Source organism: Diadema setosum, chromosome 15, assembly GCF_964275005.1.
Source record: "Diadema setosum chromosome 15, eeDiaSeto1, whole genome shotgun sequence".
Classification (NCBI taxonomy): Eukaryota; Metazoa; Echinodermata; class Echinoidea; order Diadematoida; family Diadematidae; genus Diadema; species Diadema setosum.
Window position 1 is genome coordinate 32,336,730 of NC_092699.1, and position 27,066 is coordinate 32,363,795.

General features: G+C 38.7%; 1 protein-coding gene across 1 annotated transcript; it reads right to left on the reverse strand.

Moving 5' to 3' along the window:
- Positions 1–247: 247 nt before the first annotated feature.
- LOC140238680 (centrosomal protein of 104 kDa-like) lies at positions 248–23,468 on the reverse strand. Its single transcript, XM_072318580.1, has 20 exons — positions 23,264–23,468; positions 22,466–22,547; positions 21,141–21,279; positions 20,316–20,503; positions 19,037–19,146; positions 18,174–18,229; positions 17,164–17,319; positions 15,527–15,556; positions 13,796–13,986; positions 12,560–12,734; positions 11,420–11,587; positions 9,888–10,022; positions 9,051–9,241; positions 8,301–8,538; positions 7,017–7,130; positions 6,051–6,231; positions 5,146–5,330; positions 3,542–3,680; positions 3,124–3,258; positions 248–881 (listed from the first exon to the last, which is right to left on the reverse strand). The coding sequence occupies exons 1-20, from the start codon at positions 23,466–23,468 to the stop codon at positions 481–483; spliced, it is 3,219 nt and encodes a 1,072-aa protein (XP_072174681.1). The 3' UTR covers positions 248–480.
- Between the last annotated feature and the right edge of the window lie 3,598 nt (positions 23,469–27,066).

Sequence of the window (27,066 nt, forward strand, 5' to 3'; positions counted from 1 at the left end):
ATAACAGTTGATATTACTGGACCCTGCCATGGAATAAAAAAAAAATATCGCCATGGAGAAACTCATTCATTTCAGAATTATTGTTTTTGTTTTTATCATGTTTCCATGAATGAGAAAATACGAAAATCTTACTCCATAATGGATACATACAAAGACACAGAGTAGAGTCAAAAATCTAAATCTCAAATGAAATGAATCACTATACCATTACTATGAGACACTCTCGATTTTCGCATGTTGTTGTTGCTATTACGTGCCGCATAACCCATACCTAATCACATATTTTGGATACGGGAAATGCTGAGCTCTTCCAAAAATGTGACAATTTCATTTCATAATGGATACATACAGATAGACAGATAGAATACGTAGAGCCCAAAATGCATGAAACGATTCAGCTATAATTGACGGGCCAGGCAGTGGAAGAGGCTGTAGTCAACCTTTGAACTGTTCTGATGTTGCACAGAGAACTGCTCAGGTTTACTTCGCTCTGGATGTCTTTCCACCGCCTTTGGGCTTGTCCCTCTTCTCCCTCTGTCTAGGCTTGGCTGCAGCCTCAGACTTGTCCTTGCTGCTGACCTCTGACCCCTTATCCTTGCTGCTGACCTCTGACCTGTCTTTACTGTGTGCCCTTGACTTGTCTTTGCCACTGACCTCTGACCCCTTGTCCTGGCTGCTGACCTCTGACCTGTCCTTGCTGTGGGCCCTTGACCTGTCTTTGCCACTGACCTCTGACCCCTTGTCCTTGCTGCTGACCTCTGACCTGTCCTTGCTGTGGGCCCTTGACCTGTCTTTGCTGCGTGGCTGTGACTTGTCCTTACTGCTGGCCTCCGACTTGGCTTTGCTGCTGCGTCCTGCTGCATCACTCTTCGCAGCTTTGGCTGTCGTGGGAGACGGTAAAGGATGGGGACAAGGCAATGAAATATTTAACCCCTAATGCTTTCACACATTTTGCTGCAAACTGTTGCAAACTGTCAAGTTTTACTTTGTTTGTTTGTTGTTATTCTGGGGGCATCATCACCCCCCCCCCCCCCCCCCCACCACCACCTGTGATATTATATACAGTGGGAGACTCCCTCTATAATGAAGTCCTCGGGGCCAGCAGTCTTCTTTCATTGTATCGAAATTTCGTTCTAACCGAAGAAATAAACAACTAGAAATGTCGCTACGGCGACTGGTGTATGCCTCCGCCATAATGCATGGTTCTCCTAATAGGTCTATAGTACAATGTCTTGACAATGTGTGATGACAGTTTCACACAATTGGCAAAATGACAGGTTTGCCACAAATGTGCTGGATGTTCACTTTTGTAGAACTAGGTTCAATTGGATGAATGATTAAAACGTCAGAGTGCAGGTATTTGGGGGAACTGATTATTTTTACTTGACTTTTGACCCTTTTATAAGTTTATGCATTGAGTAATTTTCAAGGTATTGAGAAAAAGTACAATTTCAGTATCAAATGGTAAAATAGTATTATCTAAACATGGCCTTTGACCTTTGACCTCACAGTTCCAAAGAGAATCACTGTTAGGTAGAACATGCATAAATATGTAAGTTTCATGATAATACCTTGAGTTACTTTTGAGATATGGAGGAAGAAGTGCAATTTAGCACTTTCACTTGATGTTTGACCTTTGACCTTTTGGCAAGAAACTTCCCACAGAATATATATTGGGTTATACATGAATACATCAAGTTTTAAAAAAATCCTTCAGGCATTGCATAAATATAAGGAAAGTAGTGATATTTTGAGGAGTTGACCTTGACCTTTGACCCCCAACTTCCCTAGTATATATACATGCATATATACTAAGTTCCATGAAGATACCTTGAACCATTTGCGAGATATGGAGAAAAACATGAAATTTCAACCTTTTTTTCACAAAATAACCTGTGACCTTTGACCTTTGACCCCGTGACCCTAAAATCCAAACAAAGTATCATCCCCCCAGGATATACCCTCATACCAAGTTTGATGCAAAACCACCACACGGTTCTTGAGATATCGACAAAAACAAAACGGGACGGACGTACGTACGGACGGACGACCCGAAAACATAATGCCTCCGGCCACTTCGTTGGCGGAGGCATAATAAAAATACATTGAGTGGATAATGTTACAGCTTGATTTTTTACTTTGTTGTAACCAGAGTTTCTTTATAACTGTGTCCGTTATAACAGGAGTGCACTGTATGTCATGTTTTGTTGCTAAAATGGGAGTCAAAAGGGGCCTGAGCTTTCGATCCTAGCAGAATCTTCGTCAGAAGCAAAATGCTATGTTTTGTTGCTGAGACAAACCCACTGAGCTTATAGTGACGCAACAGTCTCACACGATAATGGTGAGCATGATGAAATATGGATTTGTGGGATTACTTAATCCTGATTCACTGACAGATTCAGGATATCTAATTTGACTGGCCGAGAGGAGTTGGAGGCATGTATGTTACTGATGAGTGATTAAAGTACAGAAGGGTTTAATATTAATCCCAAAAACAACAAAGGCAAAAACTACCCTTTTGCTTCAAACATCACAGGCCACTTTCAACTATGACTTCCTTTGTTATGTTAATTAGCAAAATACTCAAATTGTGAGATTGTGATGACATCATCAGCTCACTTATTTGGATACTCATATCAATTTTTAATAAAAATTAGCAAACCTTTAAGATTTCACAACAGTTATTTTAATCTGTTTTTGATAAAATTTAATTTCATTTTTATTTTCATTTCCAAAAATATAATTATAACATATGAATACACATATCAACACAACAATGTACTGAAACAAACAAACTGTGAACTGAGATACAATGTTGTAAATTTCACAACAAATACCGAAAGAAAGTTGTTCGAAATGGAGGGGATTGCTAAAATTCAAAAAGCAGGGCTTGTAGTTTGCAGTCTCCTCATTTAAAAAAAAAACACAAAAACCTAATTACAAAACTTACAACTATAATGCATTTGTTGTACTTCTAAACAGTTTGTCTGTTTTTCTATAATCAAGTTACAATGTATTTCTGATCCAAAATTGATCTTTAAAAGGATATCCACGGTGCACAAGTCCATATCAATGATTTTACACCAAGACCCCTGAGGCTCTAAACGAGAACCCGCAGCTCACCTCGTTTGAGGGACTGCTCCCTCCTCTTGCTAGCCTTGCATCCGTCCTTTCCCATGAGGTGTTTCTTCCAGCTCTCCTCGCCCTGGGGGATGTTGGAGTGGCAGAGGGGGCAGCGGGCACTCCCGGCCTTGGCAGCTACATGAGGATAATAAGGGAGGGGGCATGGTTACAGTTACATATTGACACCTGCTCACACATACGGACCAACTTTGATCAAAATTAGAAAAAAAAATGCTGTGTTCTGCTTTTAGTTATGCAGTGAAATTGAACTTGAGAGATCTTTTGACACAAAATTTCTCAAACCAACAATCAACACGAAAGTACATAAAATCTGTGTGAGTCAAGAACAGGACCAAACAGTGGGCTGCAATGGGACTTTGGTAGCCAGGGAAATAGGAAGGATTATCCTTTCACTTACGTTGGCACAACTTCTCAGACACATATTTGTCAATCTCCGCCTTGCTGTGGGTCTCCGAGCAGCGAGGGCACTTCGCAAACTCCATCCTCTGCTCACACTCCGACAGCAGGTGGTCCGTCAGACCAGATACCTCCACCACCTGCAAAATGGGTCAAAGGTCAAACACACACAAACACAAACACAGACACACAGACAGACAATATCAGACAAACCAGTCAAATCTCTAAGCACCAAGGTTCGTGACACTAATGCATGTGCCCTGCACTTCGTTTGATGGAAGTACTGCTGGGTAAAAGCACACAAACATATGTGACCGTGCATCACAAAACGAACAAAAAGTCGCACCCCTTGATTTCACGTAAGGACTCAAAAACGGTGAAACGGGTCAACCAAGTCAATATTTAGTTTTTCATATTTTATTAAAGAGCTATCCTTCCTCTACATTATTCTTAAGTTTGGGATCATAAAATGAGTGGGAAAGTGCATTTTCAGTAGTTTTTCTACAACTCTTCTTTTTTTGTAGGGTAGTGAGATCAGGGAATCTTAGAGTCCCCTTTTCATTTCTTGATATCCCTTTGCACACTCTTCACTTCTAAGTCCGATAACTTTTGAAAGGATAATGCTACTGCTTTGAAAGTTGGCATTAATCATGGGCAGAATGTATTAATAGAACATGCTCAATTTCAATTTAATCTGATAATCCCTTCATTGTTGTTGCTCCAGTGGTTTACATCCTGTTTTTTTGTACCATTCATCGCACAGCTAGCACGGTTTGGTAAAGCGCTTGAATTACTGAGCGCTTGAATAGACAGATAGACCGTGTACTTCAGAGCCTCTTTTCTCGGTTCACAGTTTTCCTGAGTGTGCGCTTTCATTCCAATATTTAGATAGGTCAGGAGAGTCCATTTGAATGGAGTTATACATCATTTCAAAGCTTAGAGTCTGCTCTTTCAGAATCTGTCCTTAAATAAAAATCCATGGCTGGCGACTTTTTGTTTGTTTTGTGGTGCAGGGTCACATATCTTAAGAATCCAGAAATATCAATTTCATATGACATAGCCCCACCATCTACAAGATATTGAAATAACACAAACAGATATAATTGCATCTATTCAGTTCAATCTTTATGCCTAACAATACCCAAAGCAATTGGTGAGAAGCTTAATAAAAGAAACACTGAGCAAAACAAAAGGACACTAATAAGAGTTCAAGCTGTGAACACGGCATATAGGTTTATATGCCTCAAGGTCAAAACATAGTACCGGTAAGATTTGAAGTATATACATGTGTACAACAAATTGAAAGATTGCATGAGAGTGTATTAAACCTCCACTAATCAGAAAAGAATTTGTGACATTGAATTTTGCTAATTTGAGAAAGAAACAGCCTCGTCAGTCTTCTATGATACCCTAGCAATCAAGACGTTTTTGAAAATTCTGCAACTTAATACAAAAACATGAACAACATGAAAGGATTCAATCAAAAGAGTTTCAGTCTTTACTCTTTCTCCCAAAACACTTACAATGAGAACTAAAAATTTATGCTTAACGATGCATCGTAAAACCATGTTTCTTGGACATGATGAGTTTAAAGGGGTCACTGACCTGCTTGCAGGACTGACATTTGGTCAGCATCGGGCAGTAACGCCAGTAGTGCATGTCCAACCCTTCCTCCTTGAACTTGGGGTCCTTCTCCAAGCAGAAGATGCACTGCTGGTCCATGTCCTCCCCAAACTCGGACTGGTCGGCGATGCTGGGGGCGCGGGGCGGGATCTTCTTGTTCGTGGGCGCTGCAACGGGAAATAGATAGCGAATGCAGGTCTACGGTGGAGGAATTGAGGAGTTTGAGAACTTTATCGTGATTTCATCGTTGCCAATATTAGTACTTTTTATTTTTCGGTCATGTGTAAATTGTTCGTTTGTGCTCTTCATGTGTTACACAATTCTCATCTGTACCTTCAATTATAACCCTCATCTTGCAAGCCTCCAGCTTTCTTGCTTGTCTCAGATGATGTCATCACCTCACAATTTTCCACTGATTGTGTACAAAAAAAACTGATGAAACTTCAATTTTTCTGCAAAAAAAGCGTAAAAAACGATATGTAACTCCTCGCTGAATCTTAATGATCAGTGAGATATATGAGAATTTGAGACAGGGATGTATATTATTTGTAACTTCATTGGAACAATATCAACAACAACAACAAATGAAAATTTCCAGCTTGTGTGTACAAACTACTGTATAATCCTATGGCAAGGTGTGAAGCGATGACATCATCTGCTCACTCATTTCCATATTTATACTGACTGTTCAGAAAATATTTTCATGAAAATTATCTTCACTTCACAATTTCATAACTATTCTATGTTTTATTGAATTTTGATCAAATTTTCACTCTTGTGTTCATAAATGTCACTCTTTCATTTCTGACTGAATTTTGACTGACCTGGACTTCTCCTTTAACTGTGAAAGCATATATCGGTACATGAAAACTTTGCACACAACTTACCTTTAAGGCCACCATTGTCCTTTTCTGCTTCCTTCCCTTCATCTTTCTCTTCTTCCTTGTCCTTTTCTTTTCCTTTCCTCTTATCTTTATCTTTTCCTTTGTCTTTTCTATCTCCTTTCTCCTTTCCTCTTTCCTTTCCTTTTTCTTTCCCTTTCGGTTTCTCTTCTTCCGCTTCAGGGGGCTGCAATCCAGGAAAAATATCGATTGTCAATTTTTTGTCACTGTCATGGAGATTGAACTATGAATTCACCTATATGTACATGTGGATTACGTGAATGCTGCAATATCAGTAGAACACATCAGTGATAGTTTGAGGAAAATCTGACAATCTATCAAAAAGTCATGAATCTTTAAACTTTGTGCGCAGTCACTGCTGGATTAGAAGACTACTACAGTGCATGATGTCACACGCGTAGAACGATATAAGGAAAATATAAAGAGAATTCTACAAAATTTCATTGTTTTTTTGAAAAAAAAAAAAGTACATGTTCCATCGACTTGTTACTGACATATGTTACAGGTAATATCATTCCCCCTGCCTTCTGAAAGAGGCAGGTAAAGTGCTCTTTTATTATGTGAGAAAACTACAAATATGTTAAATTTCCTTTACATTTTCTTCATGTTGTTTTTTGTACGCATGTGACATCAAAATATGTAGTTGTTGTCTCATCCCCCAATGGCAGCATTAAAACTTCAAATATCAGAAATGTATATATTGGAAATCTTGGATACAGAATGTTGGTTGGATATCTCATACTGTATATTGAATATTGAATGGGTATCGGATATTTGATATTGGATAATGAATATTCGCTATTGCATATTGGATATTGCATATTGCACACTGCATATTGGATATTGGATATTGCATACTGTATATTGAATACTGGACACTGAATATTTGGCACTGGTCTGGATTAAAACACAATTACAAAAACTAAACTGAAGTAAAATGCGGGGAATTACCAGTTTTCCTGCTGCCTGGGCTGCTGCCCTGAGCTCTGCCAGTTGTGACTGAAGTTCATCAATCTCCGCCTGCTTGGCTTTCTTATTGTTCTCCTTCGCTGCCTTGGCTTGGGCCTAGAATGTATTGAGGGCAGAGATACAGTGACATTAGAGAATGGTTACATGCCCCGTCTGTGACTTAAAACCTACTTGGGCGTTGGTACATATGCAAAGAGCTGCACTAGACTGTAGCAAAAAGGGAACAGCCACCAGTCTCTCCTGGGCCTAGGATTTATTGAGGGCAGAGACACGGTGACATTAGAGAATGGTTACATGCCCCATCTTTGACTTAAACCTACTTGGGCATTGGTATGCAAAGAGCTGCACTCAACTGTAGCAAAAAGGGAACAGCCACCAGTCTCTCCTGGGCCTAGGATGTATTGAGGGCAGAAACATGGTGACATTAGAGAATGGTTACATGCCCCGTCTTTGACTTCACCTACTTGGGCATTGGTATACAAAGAGTTGCCCTTGACTGTAGCACAAAGGGAACAGCCACCAGTCTCTGCAAGATTCTTGGCAGCTTAAAGTAAAAATTTCCCTTGAGCAATGTCTCCCTGCACTGTGTTAATAGAGCATTAACGTGAGCGTCAGCGTCGATTCGCGAAAAACAACATCGCGCGAAAATGTCTATGACCTCATTATTCGCGAAAGTATCTGTACGCGAAAATAACAGCGTATACAGTAACCTTCGTTTGGGATTTCTCTGTTTTCCTAATCTTAGCATACATTTGTAATTCATATCGCATTCTTTAGAAGATTAAAATTCATTTATGTCTCTCTCTCTCTTTCTCTCAAATTGGCAAATTTGTGTAAATTTCTTTCCAATTTTTTCCAGTTCTGTGTAATCTTTTGCCATTATAAGATATGCATTGAAATTCAGGTTAGCCAGTCTTAGGATGAGCAGACAATTTCTGCAGGAATCTGCCCCTCCTCCCCCTCCCCAGTCCTGATGGGTCAGGGTTAGAGTCGACAAATATCATATGCATGGTACCAGACAAAACTATAGCAGTCACATACAGTCAAAGATCTCCCCAGCAAGGCAGGGCTACATTACTACTACCTAGACTTGAGGTAAATCATAATGTGAGTGGTGTCCTTTGACTCTCTTACTATTATGCTGTCAACGATACTTTGAATACAAATGGCAACCACAGAAATAATGAGGCTATAGTTGTTTGCTATGGATCGAATCAGAGCAAGGGCGCCCCTCAGGTTCTTGACATACATATAACTTGGACAGACCTTCAGTTCAGCTCTGGTCGGCTTTCCGTCGATCTTGTTGAGGCCGTCGAAGATGCGGGCGTAGAGTGGGTTCTTGTACGTGGCGGGCCTGTCCTCTGGGGGGAGGTGATCCTTGACCTCTGACCCCTTGACCTTATAGAGTTCAAAGATCAGGTTGATGGCAGCCTCCCTCACTGCCCCCGACGTGTGCTCCAGGGCGTGGTTGGCAAATTTCATGACGCTCACTGTCGTCATACCACTGTGAAAGAAATATCGAATATTGGCTGGCAAGAAATATCTTTTTGTACAAGAATAAATTGCTGTAATGACCCTTTAGGGACAAGCATTAATCATCAGAATACTGCAGGTGAAAAATATGAGTAAATCGGAGTGTACATTGTAATTGAGAGGGAGCTTATTACTGGTACTCAAAAGAAGAAAATGGATGACATATTGAAATTTTCTTATCATCCTGAATGGTAATGGCTTTGTGATTCGTAGGATCATAGCTATCCACATACAACAAAGGCTCCTATCATAACATACAAAACATTAACCTGTTGAGGACGATGTCCCAAGTATACCCGGGCAGGTGTCTATGGGAAATGCGTGTTGTAGTAAAATCAGTCCATCCTCAATGGGTTAAAACATAAGTGATTTTGGTGATATAAATCATGTTATCAGTCAATCAATAGAAAGATGTATTTGAGGAGACTACATCATTGACAACTATAATTCTGAACAAGACAAACGAAAAGGAAAATAATTCACCTGTGCCTGTCTAGTCCTAATTCGCGCATAAGCCGCTCCACAATCTCGACTCTGGTGACGGCAATCTTGGCCTGGCTGTTGGTTTTGAACGGGGTTTGGCACTGGTTGGGGATCGAGTGCAGGGGCCGCACGTCGGAAAACGTGGCCATCTCAATGATGAAGTCAATGTCCGTGGCAATCAGTTTGCCATTCTGTGTGAAGAATGGGGGAAGGGGGGGGGCACAGTAGATGATAACAGCATGGCTTATTAGCCTACATATACTGTAGATGAAGCTTTGCCTGCATTAAAGGGACACACTGCTCTCTTTGCATTAAAGAAACACACCCCTCTGTTTACATCAAACACACAAACCACTGTGTTCAAATTTAATAAATGCATGCCAATGCATGTTCAAATTAACTTTGGAGACCAAAACAAGTTCAAAGAAATGTGGTACTTAAAATGTGAATGAATGTACGCAAAGTGCAAGAATGTTACAGAATCATGATATTTCACATGTTTTCAAAAAATACTGATGTTGATCACAAATAAACATTATGAAGTAATGAGGAAATTGCTTTAAAATTCCATTTTTGTGTTCCATTGTTTTTCTCTGTTTTCAAAAATTTTGCTTTGTAAACTATTCAGTACAGGCATGGTTATGAAACATTTCCATATTGGACAGTCACGACATGTTGCTAATTATTTGATTAGCACAATGATAACATAACTGTCAGTATGTACAAATGCAGAAGCAAGAAATTAAAAAGTGAAGTACCTTTTGTGTTGGCACAGGTACAATTCACCCTCTTATACAAAAAGAAAGAAATAAAAGAAAAGAAATTACACTGACTTACAGTATCACCGATCCGTGACATGAGTTCTGGGAGGATCTTGTCCACAGCCTGCGATGTCTCATTCTTTCCCAGTTTGTGCTTTGGGATGAACTCCATGAAGGTGTAGCGGGTGAGGTCCACCGCTGAGTTGAATACCTGAGATCAGAAGAGCATGTCAATGGTGAATCAGAAGAAGTAGAAGAAACTAGAAATGTCGCTATGGCGACTGGTATGCCTCCGCCATAATGCATGGTTCTCCTAATAGGTCTATAGTACATGTGGACAATGTGTGATTACATTTTCACAAAATTGGCAAAATATTAAAATGACAAGTTTGTCACAAATGTGTTGAATATTCACTTTCCTTGACCTAGGTTTAATTGGATGAATAGGAGAGCATGTATTTGGAGATTTAAGAACTTTAACTTGACTTTGATCCATTCATAAGTTTATGCACTGAGTAATTTTCAAGGTATGGAGAAAAAGTGCAATTTCTGTATTGAATAGTAAATTGTTGCCATTTTCATCTGGCCTTTGACCCTTAAATTCATATTAAGATAACCACTGTCAGGCAGAACGTGCATAAATATGTAGTAAGTTTCAAGATAACTTGAATCATTTCCTAGATATGGAGGAAACAGTCAGTTCAGCACTTTCACTTGATCTTTGACCTTTTGACCTTTGAGAAAAAAAAAAGAAAAAAAACTTAACAGAGAATCTCTATTGGGTTACAATATACATGCATAAACCAAGTGTAAAAAAAATAATCCTGCTGGCATTGCATAAATATGAGGGAAATAGTAAAATTTTGAAGTGTTGCCCTTGACCTTTGACCCCATGAACCCTAAATTCTCTAGATGATCGGCACTGCCAGTCAGTACATGTATACATACATACTATGTTCCGTGAAGATACCTTGAACAATTTCCAAGGTACAGAGAAAAAAGTGAAATTTTTACTTGACCTTTTGATCTTTGACCTTTGACCTCATGACCCCAAACTTTCACCAGAGAATCTTAATTGGGTAATACATGTATACACAAAGTTTCAAGAAAATATCTTCAGGCAATGCATAGATATGGAGGAAATAGTGAAATTTTATGTATTCGACCTTGACCTTTTGACCTTTGACCTTGAGCATGTGCACCCAAAAGTTAATAGGCACAACTTCACCCCCTAATACACATACATGCCAAGTTTCATTAGAATACCTCCAAAGGTTTTTTAGTTACGCTTGCCACAAAATTCATTACGGACGGACGGACGGACGGACGGAAGGACGGACGGACGGACGGACGGACGGACAACCCGAAAACATAATGCCTCCGGCACCACTTCGTGGCGGAGGCATAAAAATGATGGAAAACCGAAGATTGAATGAAGGTGCTATTCCAGCAGAAATATACTACTGTTAAAGTGGACATTTTGGCAAGGTGGAAATTTTTTTAAAATTTCATGAGACGCGAAAGTAGGCGAAAATTTTACTTGTATCCACTTTTACAGTAAGTAAAGCTGAGTCATGCAGGCAATAGAGAAAGAAAGTTGAAACTTACTGAAAAGACTTTATCCTTCAGGCCCTTAGAGGCCAGGAAGATGGCAGATCGCAGCATGGTGCGTAGATCCTCCCTCTCCTTGCCTTCGTCGTCTGTCTCCATGAGGTTCCGCACTTCGTTGAACCCTTCCTCCCGCAACGCCCAACTCTTGGAGTAAGCCTTTAACACCTGAATGGCAGGGGTCAAAGCAGTCATCCATCACATTTCATTTTATACCGGTATTTACACCAACCAACTCTCTGATAGATTTCTCAGCTGTGACAAGAGAATGACATCATTGTGCTTCAAACACTTTTTATTCCTCTCCACATTCATTCTCCAGCTATTTAACCCTTTCTGTGCCAGTTAGTCAAACGTGCACAAATTTCATACATATAACATATGGACAGAAAATTAATGTTACACACATAGAGTTAACCTGTTGAGGACGAGTCCCGAGTATCATTGGGCAGGTGTCTATGGAAAATGCGTGTTGTAGCAAAATCAGCCCATCCTTAATGGGTTAATCTTTTTATTCATGATACAAAAGCAAATCTGAAATTAATTTGTTACTTTGCTTTGAAACCACGTAACATACATTAAAATTCTCCTCTCTCGCTCCTTTACATTCTCTGCTCTCTAGTTATGCTGAATGATAATGCTGTGAACCTGAAATAAATCTATGACTGTGCTACACATCCCCTTATATAATTCTCTCAATTTTATGTAATATTTCTTAATGCAAATACAAAATTATTCAGGGTTATTTCCTAGTAGGGGTCTCATGTCATTCCTCTGAAATGCACTAGAATTACAGGTTCTATTCTCCATAAGCCTGCAATTTAAGTGTAATATTTAAATAATGCAAACTATGTGCATAAAAAAAATACATGTAGTATTTAATGTATGGCTGTAAGCCTGTGAAACTTCATGAGCATTTTCAGCATAATTATCACCACTTTATCCTTGCATGTATTACACTGAAGTGCAGTGAATGCACACCTAATTCTAGTAGTACGTAAATAATCATAAAGTTATAACAGGACTGTACTTAGCAAATTTACAATCAATTACAAATTTGCTACAAGACAGTACCCAGTGAGCTGATGATGGAAGATTCAACTGCTTTACCACTGAGAAGAGGTGCCTAGAGTTTCTCACCTTGTCCCTACCAAAGACCTCGGAGGATGTGTCCAGCTCTCTCACATTCTTCATGTTGGCCTGGGTGTTCGACTGGCCCAAGGTCCCACCCCCTCCGGTCTCCTCGTCGGCGGTGTGGTCCACCTCCGGTTCCTCCACCGGGGGAAGCTGTGGCTCTGGTTCCACTCGGGGAGAACTACAGGGTAAGGGGGAAGGGGTAAACAAGAGCCCCATGAGAATTAACGATCACCTGAGCTTCTGTTTCCGATAAAGGACAAGTCCACCTTCATACACATGTGGATTCAGTGAATGCAGCAATATTAGCAGAACATGTCACGGAAAGTTTGGGAAAAATCAGAAAATCCATTCAAAAGTTACAAATTTTTGAAGTTTCTGCCCAGTCACTGCTGGGTGAGAAGTCTACTATAGTTTATGATGTCACATGCATAGAAGGAGATATAAGGAAAACATTAAAAGAGAATTTCACGTTTCATTTTTTGACAAAAGCACACATCCCCTCGACTTGTCACTGACGTACGTTAAGGGTAATTTTATTCCCCCTGCCTTCTGAAAGAGGCATGTCAAGTTAACTTGTAATAGATGAGCAAAGACAAAATATGTTGAATTGTCTTTATATTTTCTTTATATCATTCTACACATGACATCACAAGCTGTAGTAGTCTTCTCATCCAGCGATCGCGGCACTGAAATTTCAAAATTCACAACTTTTGAACGGATTGTCCCACTTTCCTCAGACTTTCACTGATATGTTCTATTAATATTGATGCATTCTCTCAATTCACAATTAGATGAAGGTGAACTTGTCCTTTAATTTGACAGAGAGACAAAAACTTCCTGTGGTACTGCTTGATGGCTTTCACAGCATTTATGCACCAACCAACATGAAATGGAGGTCCCGTGTGTGAGAGAGTCACAACTCATGCACGTAAAAGATCCCGCTTCATTTATTCATTGCAAAGAGAAGGGTGTTTGACCCGGTGAAGTGGACCCGCCTCACATCCAACTGGACCTCATGGAAGACCAGCTTAAGTGCAGCTGAATATGGGCTATCCAGCCATCTTCTCAGATGGAAAATGAAACAAACAAACAAACAATCAACAAACAAACAAACAAACAAACAAACAAACAAACAAGCAAGCAAACCCCTATGCCTCAAATTTTCAAAATGAAATTCAAGACAGAGAGAAAAGGAAAACTTTACAGCAGATTGATTCCTGTGGCTACTGCTACACTCACTTTTTGAGGGTAGGCAGTGGTCTGTCATCGGCATTGTACATGAATGACACCTTGGGAGCCACCGGCGGGGATGAATCCCTGGGACTCTGCTTTGGTTGGCCCGGCTTGGGCGTCAGCGGCTTCCCGACTGCATCAATCTCCTCCTGCCGTGGCGACAGGTGCTTTGGTGCAACGATTGGGGTCACCTCGGGCTGATGGTGGAAGATGCAGTAGTTGATATGATAATGTCTTTGATGAACGTTGATATGAAGATGTCTTTTATGAAACGGGTTAGGGAATTCTTGCAATCTGATTGGTCAATTGCCATGTTATGATTTCTTACTGACTGCACTCTTTATTTTCCTTTCAATCATGCCTTTTTCCATAACTGTGCATCTGGTAATTACCAGACACATGCTTTTTAAATGCATCCAGTAAAATACAGTTAGTTCAAAATTTAGCCACATTTTTAGGAATTTCTGATCCATTTTATAAAACAGATGACTCACAGGTCTTTTTGTGAGTGAGAGGGAATTGTGAACACACAGTATATCTAAATTAACCCACTTGAACCTACAAGTCGTTTGTATAAGACACAATTACGGATAACAATACATTTGTATGCACGTTTTCATATACTGTTGGGGGGGGGGGGAAGAAACAGTATAGAGGCAGTACTCCTATGCCACTGCTTCTCAAATCTAAAGTCAACCAAACAACAGAAATTACTTTCAGTCAATTTTGCAAGTATGTACAAGTGTATTTAGGCCATACATTTATTTACTTATATGCATACATGTAAATGTATATACATGGTTTAATTTTGGCTCCAACCTTGTGCAAGTGTAAAAAAATTATAATGATACAGCTCAGTGCAGTCTACATTTGTAATACATAAAACCCAACAGCCAAGAATATGATGACAATGTTTGACTAATCAGGAAGCATTTGCATGAATATGTTACTTAATGTTAGAAAGCAGTTCATTCAAACAACACAGAAATGATCAGTACAAATACCAGTAATATTTCACAACTGGGGTTGGTAAGCATTATTCACCATACTGTAGTATGATAATGGAAAAGCAACAAAAGCTTCAAGGAGATGGGTATTTAGATTTTTTTTTATGCCCTCTACTTTATAGATTATACATTAGAATAAACTCAAGAGTTGCTGAGTGTTATACACTTGTAGTTTTCCACTATGGTACGTATTAGCGATCAACAGATATCATGTTACAATGCATTCCCACATGTGTATTAAAGCAAAGGAGTGTTATTTACAGTGCGCACAATAATTGGATATGTTATCATCATTTACTATGTGCGAATAACTGAACACATCGCACGCACATTAATTTGTCACACCAGTGCTTGACTTTTAGTCACACATAACAGTGCATTACAAACATTGCACACACATAGATTTGTCACACCAATGCTTGACTTTTAGCCACACATAACAGTGCATTACAAACACAGGAAGGACTGGTGCAATGGTCAGATGATGAATTGATTTGACTTGAAACTGATGAGGATAAATGAAAGATTTACATTTCCAGCTTTTACTGTAAGTGCACTTCATATACAACATGTTTGTGATAACTTTGTTTCTTCATTTCATTTGTTTCACACGGTACAAGAATGGTTCAAACTAGCTGTCATTGTGGGGGATGGGGGAGGGAGATAAATATTGTTAGTATGCCATGATATACTGATACCCTTATAATACAAACAGGACCAGCAAACTTACAGTGGTAATCTTTGGTGGCCAAACTAGGGACTGAGGCATGCAAGAAATAAAGGAAGAGTGACATGTGTATCACACATGCTTCATTAAACATACTGCTTTTGACAATAGATAAATAAATGAATGAATGAATAAACAAATAAAGAAATAAAGAAATAAATAAATGAATTAATTGATTAATAAACTATATTACTTAATCAACGAATTGATCAATTAATTAATCAAATTGATTAATAAATTACATTAATTGATTAATTAATTAATTAATTAAAACATACATACATAAATGAATGAATAAATAAATAGATAAATAAATTAAAAAAATGAATAAATGAATAAATAAATAATGAATAAAAAAATAAAATAAATAAATAAATAAATGATAAATAAAAAAATAAGGAAATAAAAATAAAGCTAACTTTATAGGAAGTCATAGGTCATGGAAGTCGAAGCAAATGGAGAAGATCAGCGATATATTGTATAACCAGCATGCAAAAAACAAACAAACAAACAAACAAGCATAAAACCATAACAATACTAAATTATGATGATACAACATTTAACTATCAAAGCATGTCTACATCCTCCTTGGGATGTGGATTAAAAATATGCACATAGGGAAAGTGCGATAAAATGAGTCAAATGATATCAAGGCATGTAAATGTCATTCAAGACTTTTTGTTGGTGTTGTATTTCTTATTATTTCTTTATAGAAACTTCAGCAAGTTGCTGGGACTCATTTGTGAATGTGTTTGATAAGAGCTAACAGGTAATGCTCATGAAAGATGAAATAGCCATGGTTAAAGATAATACCACAAACTCTGGATATGTATCCATATGCTAATCTTTCAACCACGCGCCACGTTACTCTTCCTCCTTCAATAATTTCAAGAACTTGCTTATATGTATATAATTTTATCAAAGTATTTGACAGTCCTAAAATAATGAGGAGCATTTAGATGGCCAAGTTGTGCTCATTCTGACAAAATATCACAATAAACAGTAATTTTTCAGAAGTTCTCTTATAAATGTGCTGTGAAATGTTGCTTGTAGCATCTAGAGTGTTTCACATTCATGCCTAATATGACCAGATCAACCTGTACTAATTATAATATTTTTTTTTCTACATGTTTCTTTTATAAGCACCTTGAAATTTTATTCATTATCTATGATATTTGTATTATCGTTGTATAATGAATTATAATGAATTATATTATGTAATGAATATATATATAATGAATTATATAATGAATTATATAATGAATTAGCATTTACTATGTACATTAGCATGGTACGTAACCAGGGCCCCATTCATAAAAGATGTTACGATAACAACTCTTACTGGAATGGCACCTTCCCATAGCAACAGCAAATCAGGAAGCTGGATTCTTGCCATTACAACGACAATTGCCATTCCTGCAAAAGTTGCTATCATAACAACTTTTTTATGAAATGGGGCCAGGGCCCTGTTTTATCAAAAGATATAACTGATTATAAATTTCCTTAACACACAGGTTGCCATTGACTTATGATAGAAAGCACCTACATAATCAATTATAACTCTTCATAAAACAGGGCCAAGGTGTTTTGCACCAATCAGCTGACCACTGTTTGCACCAAACAAGGGACTGACCACTGACCTTGGTCATCTCTAGGAGGTCATAGAGCTCCAGCTGTTTGTAGATCTGCAGCCGGTATTCATCCATCTGAATCTTCTTGACTTTCGCCAGGTCGTAGTCCTCCGTTTCTATCGCCCGCCGCTTCTCCACTTCGTATCTCCCCAGCCTCTCTCCAACCTGAATGTAGAACAAGATCATATTTTGTAGCACTTGTTAGAACCAATAAACTTACAATTTGATCACTTCTTTTTTTCACAAAATTTCCTGATGCACAAATCATTATGTCAAACATAGATATAGATATACATACAATATGCATTTTACTGCAAATACACTATATTTCCATGAGAATAATGACACATAAATGTCTTACATGTGGAAATAGTAGTACAGTGTACCACTACTGCTACATACACTTTAACTACTACATTGTACTACTACTACTACTACTACTACTACTACTACTACTACCACTACTACTACTACCATTACCACTACCACTAACACTACTACTACTGCTACTACTACAACTCCTACAGTCAACCTTGTTTAAGTCAACCTCGCATATGTCAAATAATCGCCCAAGTCGAAGGTGTTTTCAAGTCCTCTTCTCTTATATTCTATTGGTTTTAACCCCTCATAAGTAGCATTTACTCTAAGTGAAAGTTATTTCTTCTGTCCAAATAGATTCAACTTAGGCAAGGTTGACTCTACTACACTACTCCTCTTCCTTCAACTACTGCTACTACTACTTCTGGTAATGATAACAACATTAATAATTTAATCATCATCATCTCATTCATAATTGTGTAATGCTAATGAAAATCAAAAGATTATTGCTCTCACTACACTAAATTATAGGCCTATGACATTTCAACATGCACCCTGCAAATATTCAGCTACACTACAAAATATTATGACATGCTATGTATCATGATAAATGCATACACACAAAAAATAATATAAAATCGAGAACTGAATCGCTACAAGAGTCATGATGAATCATCAGCTAACAGGCATACTAGGCATACCTTTTGTAGATCATTGATGGCATACTTCACTCTCTTGGCTAGATCAAACTGCTCTTCTGTTGAACAAAATCAGAAAATATGAAATTCAAAACTTACTTTGCACTTACTTGCAAAATTATCTTCATCACAACAGAGGAAACACGGCGTAATATTTTTAAAGTAAACACAAAGAAGCACACAAAGACATATGTATTGATCACTGTAAATTGTAATTCCTGTTGAATTCACTCGACATTCCCTGTTTAAAAGCCGTCAGTCTATAAACTTAGATGGGGTGGGGACTTAGAAGAGAGGAAAAGGTGCGCATTTGTCTACAGACCTGTGCAGAGACAAATGTGCATTGAGATGAAGGGGGGGGGGGGGGAAGGGAGGGGCTTATCCCTCTTCAAATAGTAGAGCCAACTCCAATTAAAACATAGTCCTCATTCACAGGACTGACAGTTTTCTTTCATTATATCAGAATTTTGTCATATCCGAATAAATAAAATGTACAATTTTACTTTGTTGTATCTGAAATTTTGTTATAATCGTGTTCAACAGGAGTGCATTGTACCACCATCCCAACATGCCATTGACATTGTGTACAATTGGGCTGCTTATGGCAACACAAGAAAAAAAGGCGAATGATGCCCACCCCTCGTGGTTCGCCCTAGGTGACCACCAATAGTCAGCAAATGGTATCAACCAGGCACATACGTGCCATAGGCTTGAATGAAAGAATGAATGATGGCAATGACAATGCTAAGGGGTTGAATCCCTGCTCTGCTTTCATCTACGTTTTACATCTAGCGTGATGGGGTATCTCTGTTCAACTGGAACTGGACATGCTATTATAATAATATCTTGTGTTTGGCTGGACTCACTGATGACTGCCTCGTTCTTCCTGGTGTCCAGTTTCCGGATGATGTTGGCCACCTCTGGGTCCTGGTACATGTCAAAGGCTAGGTCATCCATTGGGGAGATGAAGTCGGGTCTGCCAGGAAGCAAGGAAGCACACACACACACACACATTAATACAAATACATAGAATCACATTAGAGCAATATCTGGAACTGGCAAACAAAGGTGTAGAATAAAATATTAGGACTTGTCCAAGAGTAGATTTGAATTATAAGTGTCATACAGTATCTCCTAATGCAGCTTCAGATTTGAATGTCACCGCACTTTAATTTTTCACTGCTGTAAAAAGGCAGTAAAAAAATTGATCCAGTGTCTCCATAACCAGTAGGCAAGAACTGAGGAAGAGAAGCTTGAAGGTTCTGTGTTCTCAAAAGCATTCAAAAAAAAAAAAAAGAAAGAATATTTATATTATATTGGATGGCTATGAATGGGATACCAGGGAATATTGCACGAGTTAGGGCCAATATTGCACGAATCGAAGATGAGTGCAATATTGGCCCTAACGAGTGCAATATTCCCTGGTATTCCATGAATCAAGGCCATCCAATATAATTATTATCATCTATACAATCAAGTAGAGCAAGCATAAACTGCACAAAATTACCCGGCTTCTACTCGTCATTGAAGTTGACTCGGCAGTCACATCCCAGCGCTGAAAAGGGGAAGCCCCTAAAACTGCGTACATGAAACAAACAACTAGCAAGGTGCTTGCGCGCTTGTGAATTGTAACAAAAACGACGCGCACTAGTAGCAAGCGTTTGCGCATTCAGCAAGCGCTCGCGCAATAGACGAGACAGAATTGAATATGGTATGATCTTGAACGGCAAGTAACAACGGTAGCCTATGGGGAATTAATACGTTGGCCTATGCGTTTCGTTCAATATGCTCTGATATTGAACGGTAAAAATTGAGCGGACTTCAATACGCGTTTTTAATGCGCCGCTAAAAACGTCCTATATAGATGATAATAGCTCATCTTTCATCCCACTATTAACAGATGATGTATCATAGGTATACACAGATGATTAAAGGCAAAAATCATCCTGACATGAGCAATATATTCTGGCTGAAACTGTGACTAACTTTTGGACAAATCACTAAAGAGTAGAGAACGTTGGAAATTCAGTAAATTATTCATCATTATACATCTGATGGGAACCGAAGAGCAGATGTGATGTTAATGCTAGAACAGAGTCACTTCTGTAGAATTTTTGAGTATTGCAAAGAAAAGCAAGATCTTACTTGTTGACAGCACCAAGGACAGCGGGGGCCACTTCCCACTTACTCCCATCCTCCACCTCATCCTTAAACTCTGTCCCAGGGGGCATGTTTTGGTTGATGACATTATTCACGCGAGAGTTGGGGCCCTTCTTCACATTGTTCTCACTGTCAACCTCATCACCGATGATGTTAACAGCAACCAGACCGACCTTGTAAAAAAAGCGTATAAAAAGGGGGAAATGAATGTTTTTATTTACATTCTCATGGATTCTATTAATCATGTAATAACAGGAAGAGACTTGGGATTTCATGAGCATTATTTCATGATGACATAAACAGATATATAATTACTTTCTTATGGCAATTACAAACACACTGACACAAGTTTATCAAGACCTTTAAAGCTTAAAACTGTCAAAAGCGAAAGTCATAAAATGCTTTCACAATACTGCTATTGTACATCGAAGGCTTGGAAATATTGCCAGAGAATAACATAGAATGAATATCAAAATGCAGGGTTCTGACTACCAGTAGCTGCTATTAAGCAAACTGCACTTTTCAATCTGTCCTTGCTCTGTAGTTTGACAAACATTTGTCTTTTTTTTTTTGAGATACAAAACACAACATTTGGCAAATTATGCTGGTGATAGGTGGACTTAAAAATATTTTAGTATGCAATTTCATATGTGAAAACATGAAAAGAGCATATTCTTGTTTCTATTCTATTGATTTTATCTATCTGAAATATACAGGTGGTATATGATTGCATGCACATTTTGGCATACCCTCTAAGAAGCTAATTTGTAAACCACCCTACATCCTCTCTTTGGTAGTTTTCTGGTCTACCTGGTTGTACATGTTGTACTTGTTGACATGGTTTTTGTAGATGACAAGTCTCAGGTACTTTCCAATGGCATCTACGTGGACAGATTTCAGCTCACGGGCCTTGAACCCCGTTTTGGCATTATCGGAGAGTGTCACAAACCTGTGAGATAAACAGGTAGATGATGAAGGCTTTATGAGTGCAGTACAGTAGTAGTTGTAGTCTGTGGTAGTAGTAGTGTAGTATTTTAAGTAGAAGCAGTACAATCACTACCACTATCATACTTAACATCTACACTGTATACCTGTCACTGCTTCATTGCTATTCGCGCTGTCATCATCAATAATATGATTATCATTGAGTATGTCATTTCTAATTGCTATTTTGTTGCATAGTTTTATGCATTTCAGGGGCAGGAATATAAAAGTACATCATAAATATGAATGGTTAATAAAACATGCACACACACTCACGAACACATACACACAGTACAGATCAGACTATTCAGCAAAAAGAGAAGACAGCACTTTGACAGCTAGTCTACGTCAATAAGCCAGTTCGTAATTAGCTCATGTGCACATTGATACAAATGACCTTTCTTTTTTCTCAGTTGGTTAGGCACTTCAATCGTCTTCAAAGAGACATTATGGAATTCATGTTCAAACAATGAATGAGCGTGCATAGACCTGGGGGGCATTTCATGAAGGAACTTGTCGGATAAAATGTCCGACAAGTCAATTATATCCGACAAGTTCAGAGAAATCAGCCAATCAGACTTAAGAATTTCTCAAAACTTGTCGGATATAATTGACTTGTCAGATATTTTATCCGACAAGTTCCTTCATGAAACGCCCCCCAGGTGACCAGAGTGGTCCATCAATCAACCGTCGGGGAAGCATCCATTTCATTGTTTTGCATTGAATGCAAAAACTGTTTTATTCATGTTGCCAAATACCAGGCTTGCTCTCAGGTGGATGTACTGGCAAGCAACATTTACAAGGATGCATGAATAATCATTATATCACAGATGCTTATCTCAGTGAATTTAAAACCCAAACGTGCCTTTTGGTACAAATGACCTTTTTCTGCTCATGCGCAAAGTAGAAAGTACTACGAACTGGCTTATTAAAGCTTTTAAAGCTACTACTTTATAAATACTCCTACCAGCAAGCACATCAACCTGCAGATACGTTGTTGTATATGTAATGCAAATGTAATTGCCTTCTAACATCACACATGTAACTGTGGATATGGCCTAAATTTACATGTGATTCAGATTTACATCTAAGGGTTATTATGTATATTTCATGCTTGTATGTTTGTAATTTACCAAGTTTCCAAGTCTTACCCTAATCTCTTGTATCTCTGCCCACTCAAAGTGCTGACATGATCAGGTGGCAAGCTTCCGATGAAGAACTCTATTTTCGTTGCTGTGGGGGGAAATTTAAAAATGATACAATTGGTAATACATAACATTTAACCTGTGACTTGAAACTCTGCACAAGAGACAATGAAAACTCACTTTTCATAGCATTACAAAGGGCTCAGAGTAATAGAATTCAAAAATACATTGACCATACTTGTAAAATCAAATCATGAGTTACATATTCTTAAAGAATGATAAAATCAAGGACTGTATCTACTTGATGAAAAGTTATGGATGAGACACAGAAGTGTAAGGTTTTACTATCACTCAACTTTGATACATGAGAGTTTGGCAAAATTAAATGGACAAAATTAAAGCCAGTACAATGACATGAATTCCTGAACAATATAAAATACAAGTAAATTAGACAAGTGCATATGACCTCTATCTTGGTACTAATGTCCAAGAAGAGAAACAGATGTAGAAGTAAAACTTACATAAACTTGTGAAATGAAATGTGTGGATGCCTTATAAATTTCAATCTTTATTGCACACTACACTTGTATTACCTCTGGTCCTGTTTATCAATGCATCAACATATTACACTGCAGGTGATGGTGAAAGCTGTGCAGGTTTTAATTCAAGCAAAATGGACTCCCTTACTGGACAATTCATCATTTTTTTATGTTACGATGTCAAAATGATACTGCACAATCAATATCACTATCTTATAATCCATTATACAGCATATTCAATATCTGCTCCTTTTTTTCTACTCACGGATCAAAAATTGGTGAGCCAAAAGCTGCAGCTTCCTGATGCGCGTTTTCTCCTGCATGCGCAACACTATCTCCTGGGGAAAGAGGCAGAAGCGACCTCCGACCCAGCCCTTGACCAGCGGGTTGTGGATCTCCAGCTCTTTGCTGTTGTAGCCATCGTCCGTGCTGCTGGAGTACACGACTGAGAACGGAATCTTCCTCGGCATTGCCGCGCGTGGTGAGAGACGTTTGTCGCGACAACAAAAACTGATCTCCTGTGTGTCAGTAACTGACAGTGTTCACTCTTTATACCATCAGATTTATTTCTCCATGATGTGCATATTGAAGGGGCTAAGTAGCCCCTTTATACACAGAAATGCCATATCATGATAATATTACACCTGAAAGCAACCGCGGGAGAGTATGTTGTTCAAAACTTCAGCTTGAGTCTGGTAAATTCCTTGTTGCCTAATGACTGGTCTATGATGATATGAAAGGCAAAATGACCTCAATGTACCAGCAAATCTCGAAAGGCGGGCATGTGCATACACAAGTACAAATCCTTTTTGCGATGCAGGTCTCCCGAAAAGTTAACCCACAGGATGAATCACGGAGATGGAGAAACCATGGATGACATGTGTCAGTGGCTGTTCACTGGATGAGGTGGCCTCTGCTGCTATGATGTACTCCACAAAAGATCCATACTGTTTCCTGGGAAATGCTGCGTAGTTATTTGTATGGACTCTTGGCTTCAAGCATCTACATCAAGTCATGAGAAAAAAAGGAACATGACAATGATGCAGTATTGACAACACTCAATTCTCTATATAAATGTAAATTGATTTCAAAGAGCATGATATGCAAATAGCCAAATTAACAGCACCCAAATATAGCTAGAATGTCAACCATTTTTGTTTGTTTTCATCTGTGAATCTTCTGATCCAATTCACAACTCTGAGGCCATGGTTAGAAAGTGTTTGTCTGGTTAATTCTTGATCTAATCTGAACACATGAATTTTGTTCGTGTGAAATGACAGCAGACACTCCTCTGTATTCTTCTTTAAAAAAAATAATAAAACTGGGTGCTGTTATATTTGTATTTATCATATATATTTATCATATATTTATCATATGTATATGCATGCTGAGAAGAACCTGGCAGCATTTAAAAAGAAGTGCAGGGAAATTGATTAGATGCACCGTGCTTGACAAGGATCAAATTGCTAGCTGATTGTTACAATTAAAATGTTACAATTACTGTACCTGTTCCAATCACGGTCATGATCCTCAAGGCAGGATACAAAGTAGGTGACCAGTAATTTCTCAAGAGAGTGTGTTCATAGTAGACACCTATACTCACAAGTACTGTAAAAATGGAAATTTTCATGCATTTTGCGCGAACAGAAACCAGTGCGAAAACATATACATGCAAATTTTTTTTTACTTGTCATCCATTCCACCATTAAATAAATGTTTTGATTCCACAGAATTACAATTGTAAAAACACTCAAGTTCATCTCACCCAGCCTTATTTTTCCCAGTCTAATTTTGACCGTCTCTTACGTATTGCTAACAATTATGTTTCTTGAGAGGGAATACATTCCAAGCACAATATAGTTCTTGAAAAGAAGGTGAAATATAAGTGGTGGTACATTGTAGGTGGTAGGTTTTATTGACAACGTAAGTTATGGTAGGCCTAGAGCTCTAAGTGTTTAATAGTTGGTTTGGCTTGGTATGTGGTGACTTGGTCGGTGATCTATCACTTGGTCTACTCCCACTTCGTCTGATAGGAATTTAGTGTCAACCCTCATGGCCTAATCCCGTTTCGTCTACAACCAGTTCGTCTAATCACCATTAGTCCAATTGCCACTTAGGCTCATTACCTGTTGGTCTACTTCCAGATTGCCTATGCTCATTTCGTCCAATACCAACAGTTTATTAGACAAAATGGGGAAAAAAATCCAAGGAGACCAAATTGCAATTAGACCATCTGGTCATTATACAAATGATAATTAGCCAAACTGGACATTAGGCCAAGTGAGGATTGGACCAAACGGGCATAAGAGTCAAAAGAGCGAATGCCTTTGAACAATTTTCGTGGTATCGCATAGCAGTTTGCTATGCATTGTGGCATGACTGCTATACAAAATGTAATTTGCATCTATAGTAGTTTCATTACATAGACTTGTAGACACTCTATACCATTTTGTTGAAAATGTATACATGTCCATCAACAAAAATTGCTATTCAATTTCGAGAAGGAAAATTATTCCCTGGCCTTATTTCAGCCTTCCCTACAACGGCTTACTCGTGTGAAATAGTCCCAACCACTGCATGTCCGTTTTAATACTACGACGGCTTGCCTGTTTACACTCGTGAATTCAGCCCGACTGTGTGGCGTTCATCGGTAGATAAGCACGGCAGTGGGGCTTTCTTCCACAATATTCGTGAATGTGGCCCCACCAAATGGCGTTTACGCGAGATTGATACAGCGGCGGGGCCGATTTCCACAGCATAGCATCTTTCCTTCTCCCTTTCTCCCGTTTTTTCCGTTGTTCTTCAACATTTTATTCTCGGAAGGACTTCCTAATGTCCCTCGACTAATTTAACGGCCATTTTAAACATGAATACAACCCTAACCTAAACCTAACCCTAACCTAAACTTGCTTGCTATCAAACGCACGGGTGCATGCGCACTGCGGTGGGGTCGATTTCACGATTTTGCCCATACTGCCACTGGCCACTGGCACTGTATGATGCGCACACTGTGCATGATGGTCATGAGGACTCATGACATGTGATGTGTAAAGCGTCTGGAGTGGTAGTCGCAGCTGGTCGTCGGATCGATCATCGGATCGGGAAAGAGTTCCATATGTACCCCCCACTATATAGACCTACATTGTATGACGAGCTTCCTCTGAAGTCCGCATCACCCTAGGACACCGAGATCAATGTTACCCTAAATCTAACCCTAACCCTAATCCTAAACTGAGTAGAAAAATCTAAACTCTAATCCTAATCCCAAATATTAAAAGCCTCCTAAACTTAATCATGTTACGTATTGTTACTTATATACTAGCCCCGGAGACCCGCTGCACTACGTTGTACGTTGGGGCTGCTGGTCGCAGTTACTTAAGTTATATACCTGATCAGTGATATACATAACACATAATAGATTTACCTATATACAGTCAGCGGGGGTACATATGGAACTCTTGCCTCTGACCGGGCTAACCTCACATCGATCACACACAGTTGGTAATAAATTTTAGTTCTAACTAGGTTAGATAGACTGAACTAATTGTTAGTGAGTTTATATATACAGTCGGTTACCAGCCAGTTTACACAATAATGTATGGCTAATGCACAATCTAGTTAATTAAGTAATTAATGATCAGATGATACCGGCACATGAAAATATATCTTTTTAGCATGTCATGCTTACTGTAGAGGGCAACTGACATGACCCATGACAATCACATTATCGGTTTTATCGCCGCTTCTTCGACCCTCTTCTGTCTCATTAGCGTAGTAGCGCGATTTCATTCGGTTACGCACATGTATTCAAGCGGGCCAGCCCGGCGCAAAAAGCGAGGCATGGCCCGCTGACAACCTAAAAACCTGCTGAAAACAATTGATAAAAAGGTAATACCGTAATAACTCACCCTGCAGCCCCGTTTCATCGGCGAAATATACTACATTCAGTACTTATCCCTTTCGTAATGATTCTTAGGTGGAACTGGGTAACAAACAGGAGAGTTTAGCTTGGTGCAATTCGAGAAAGATACCTAAAAAGTTCACAGCTACGGCGTTACTCGTATCCAA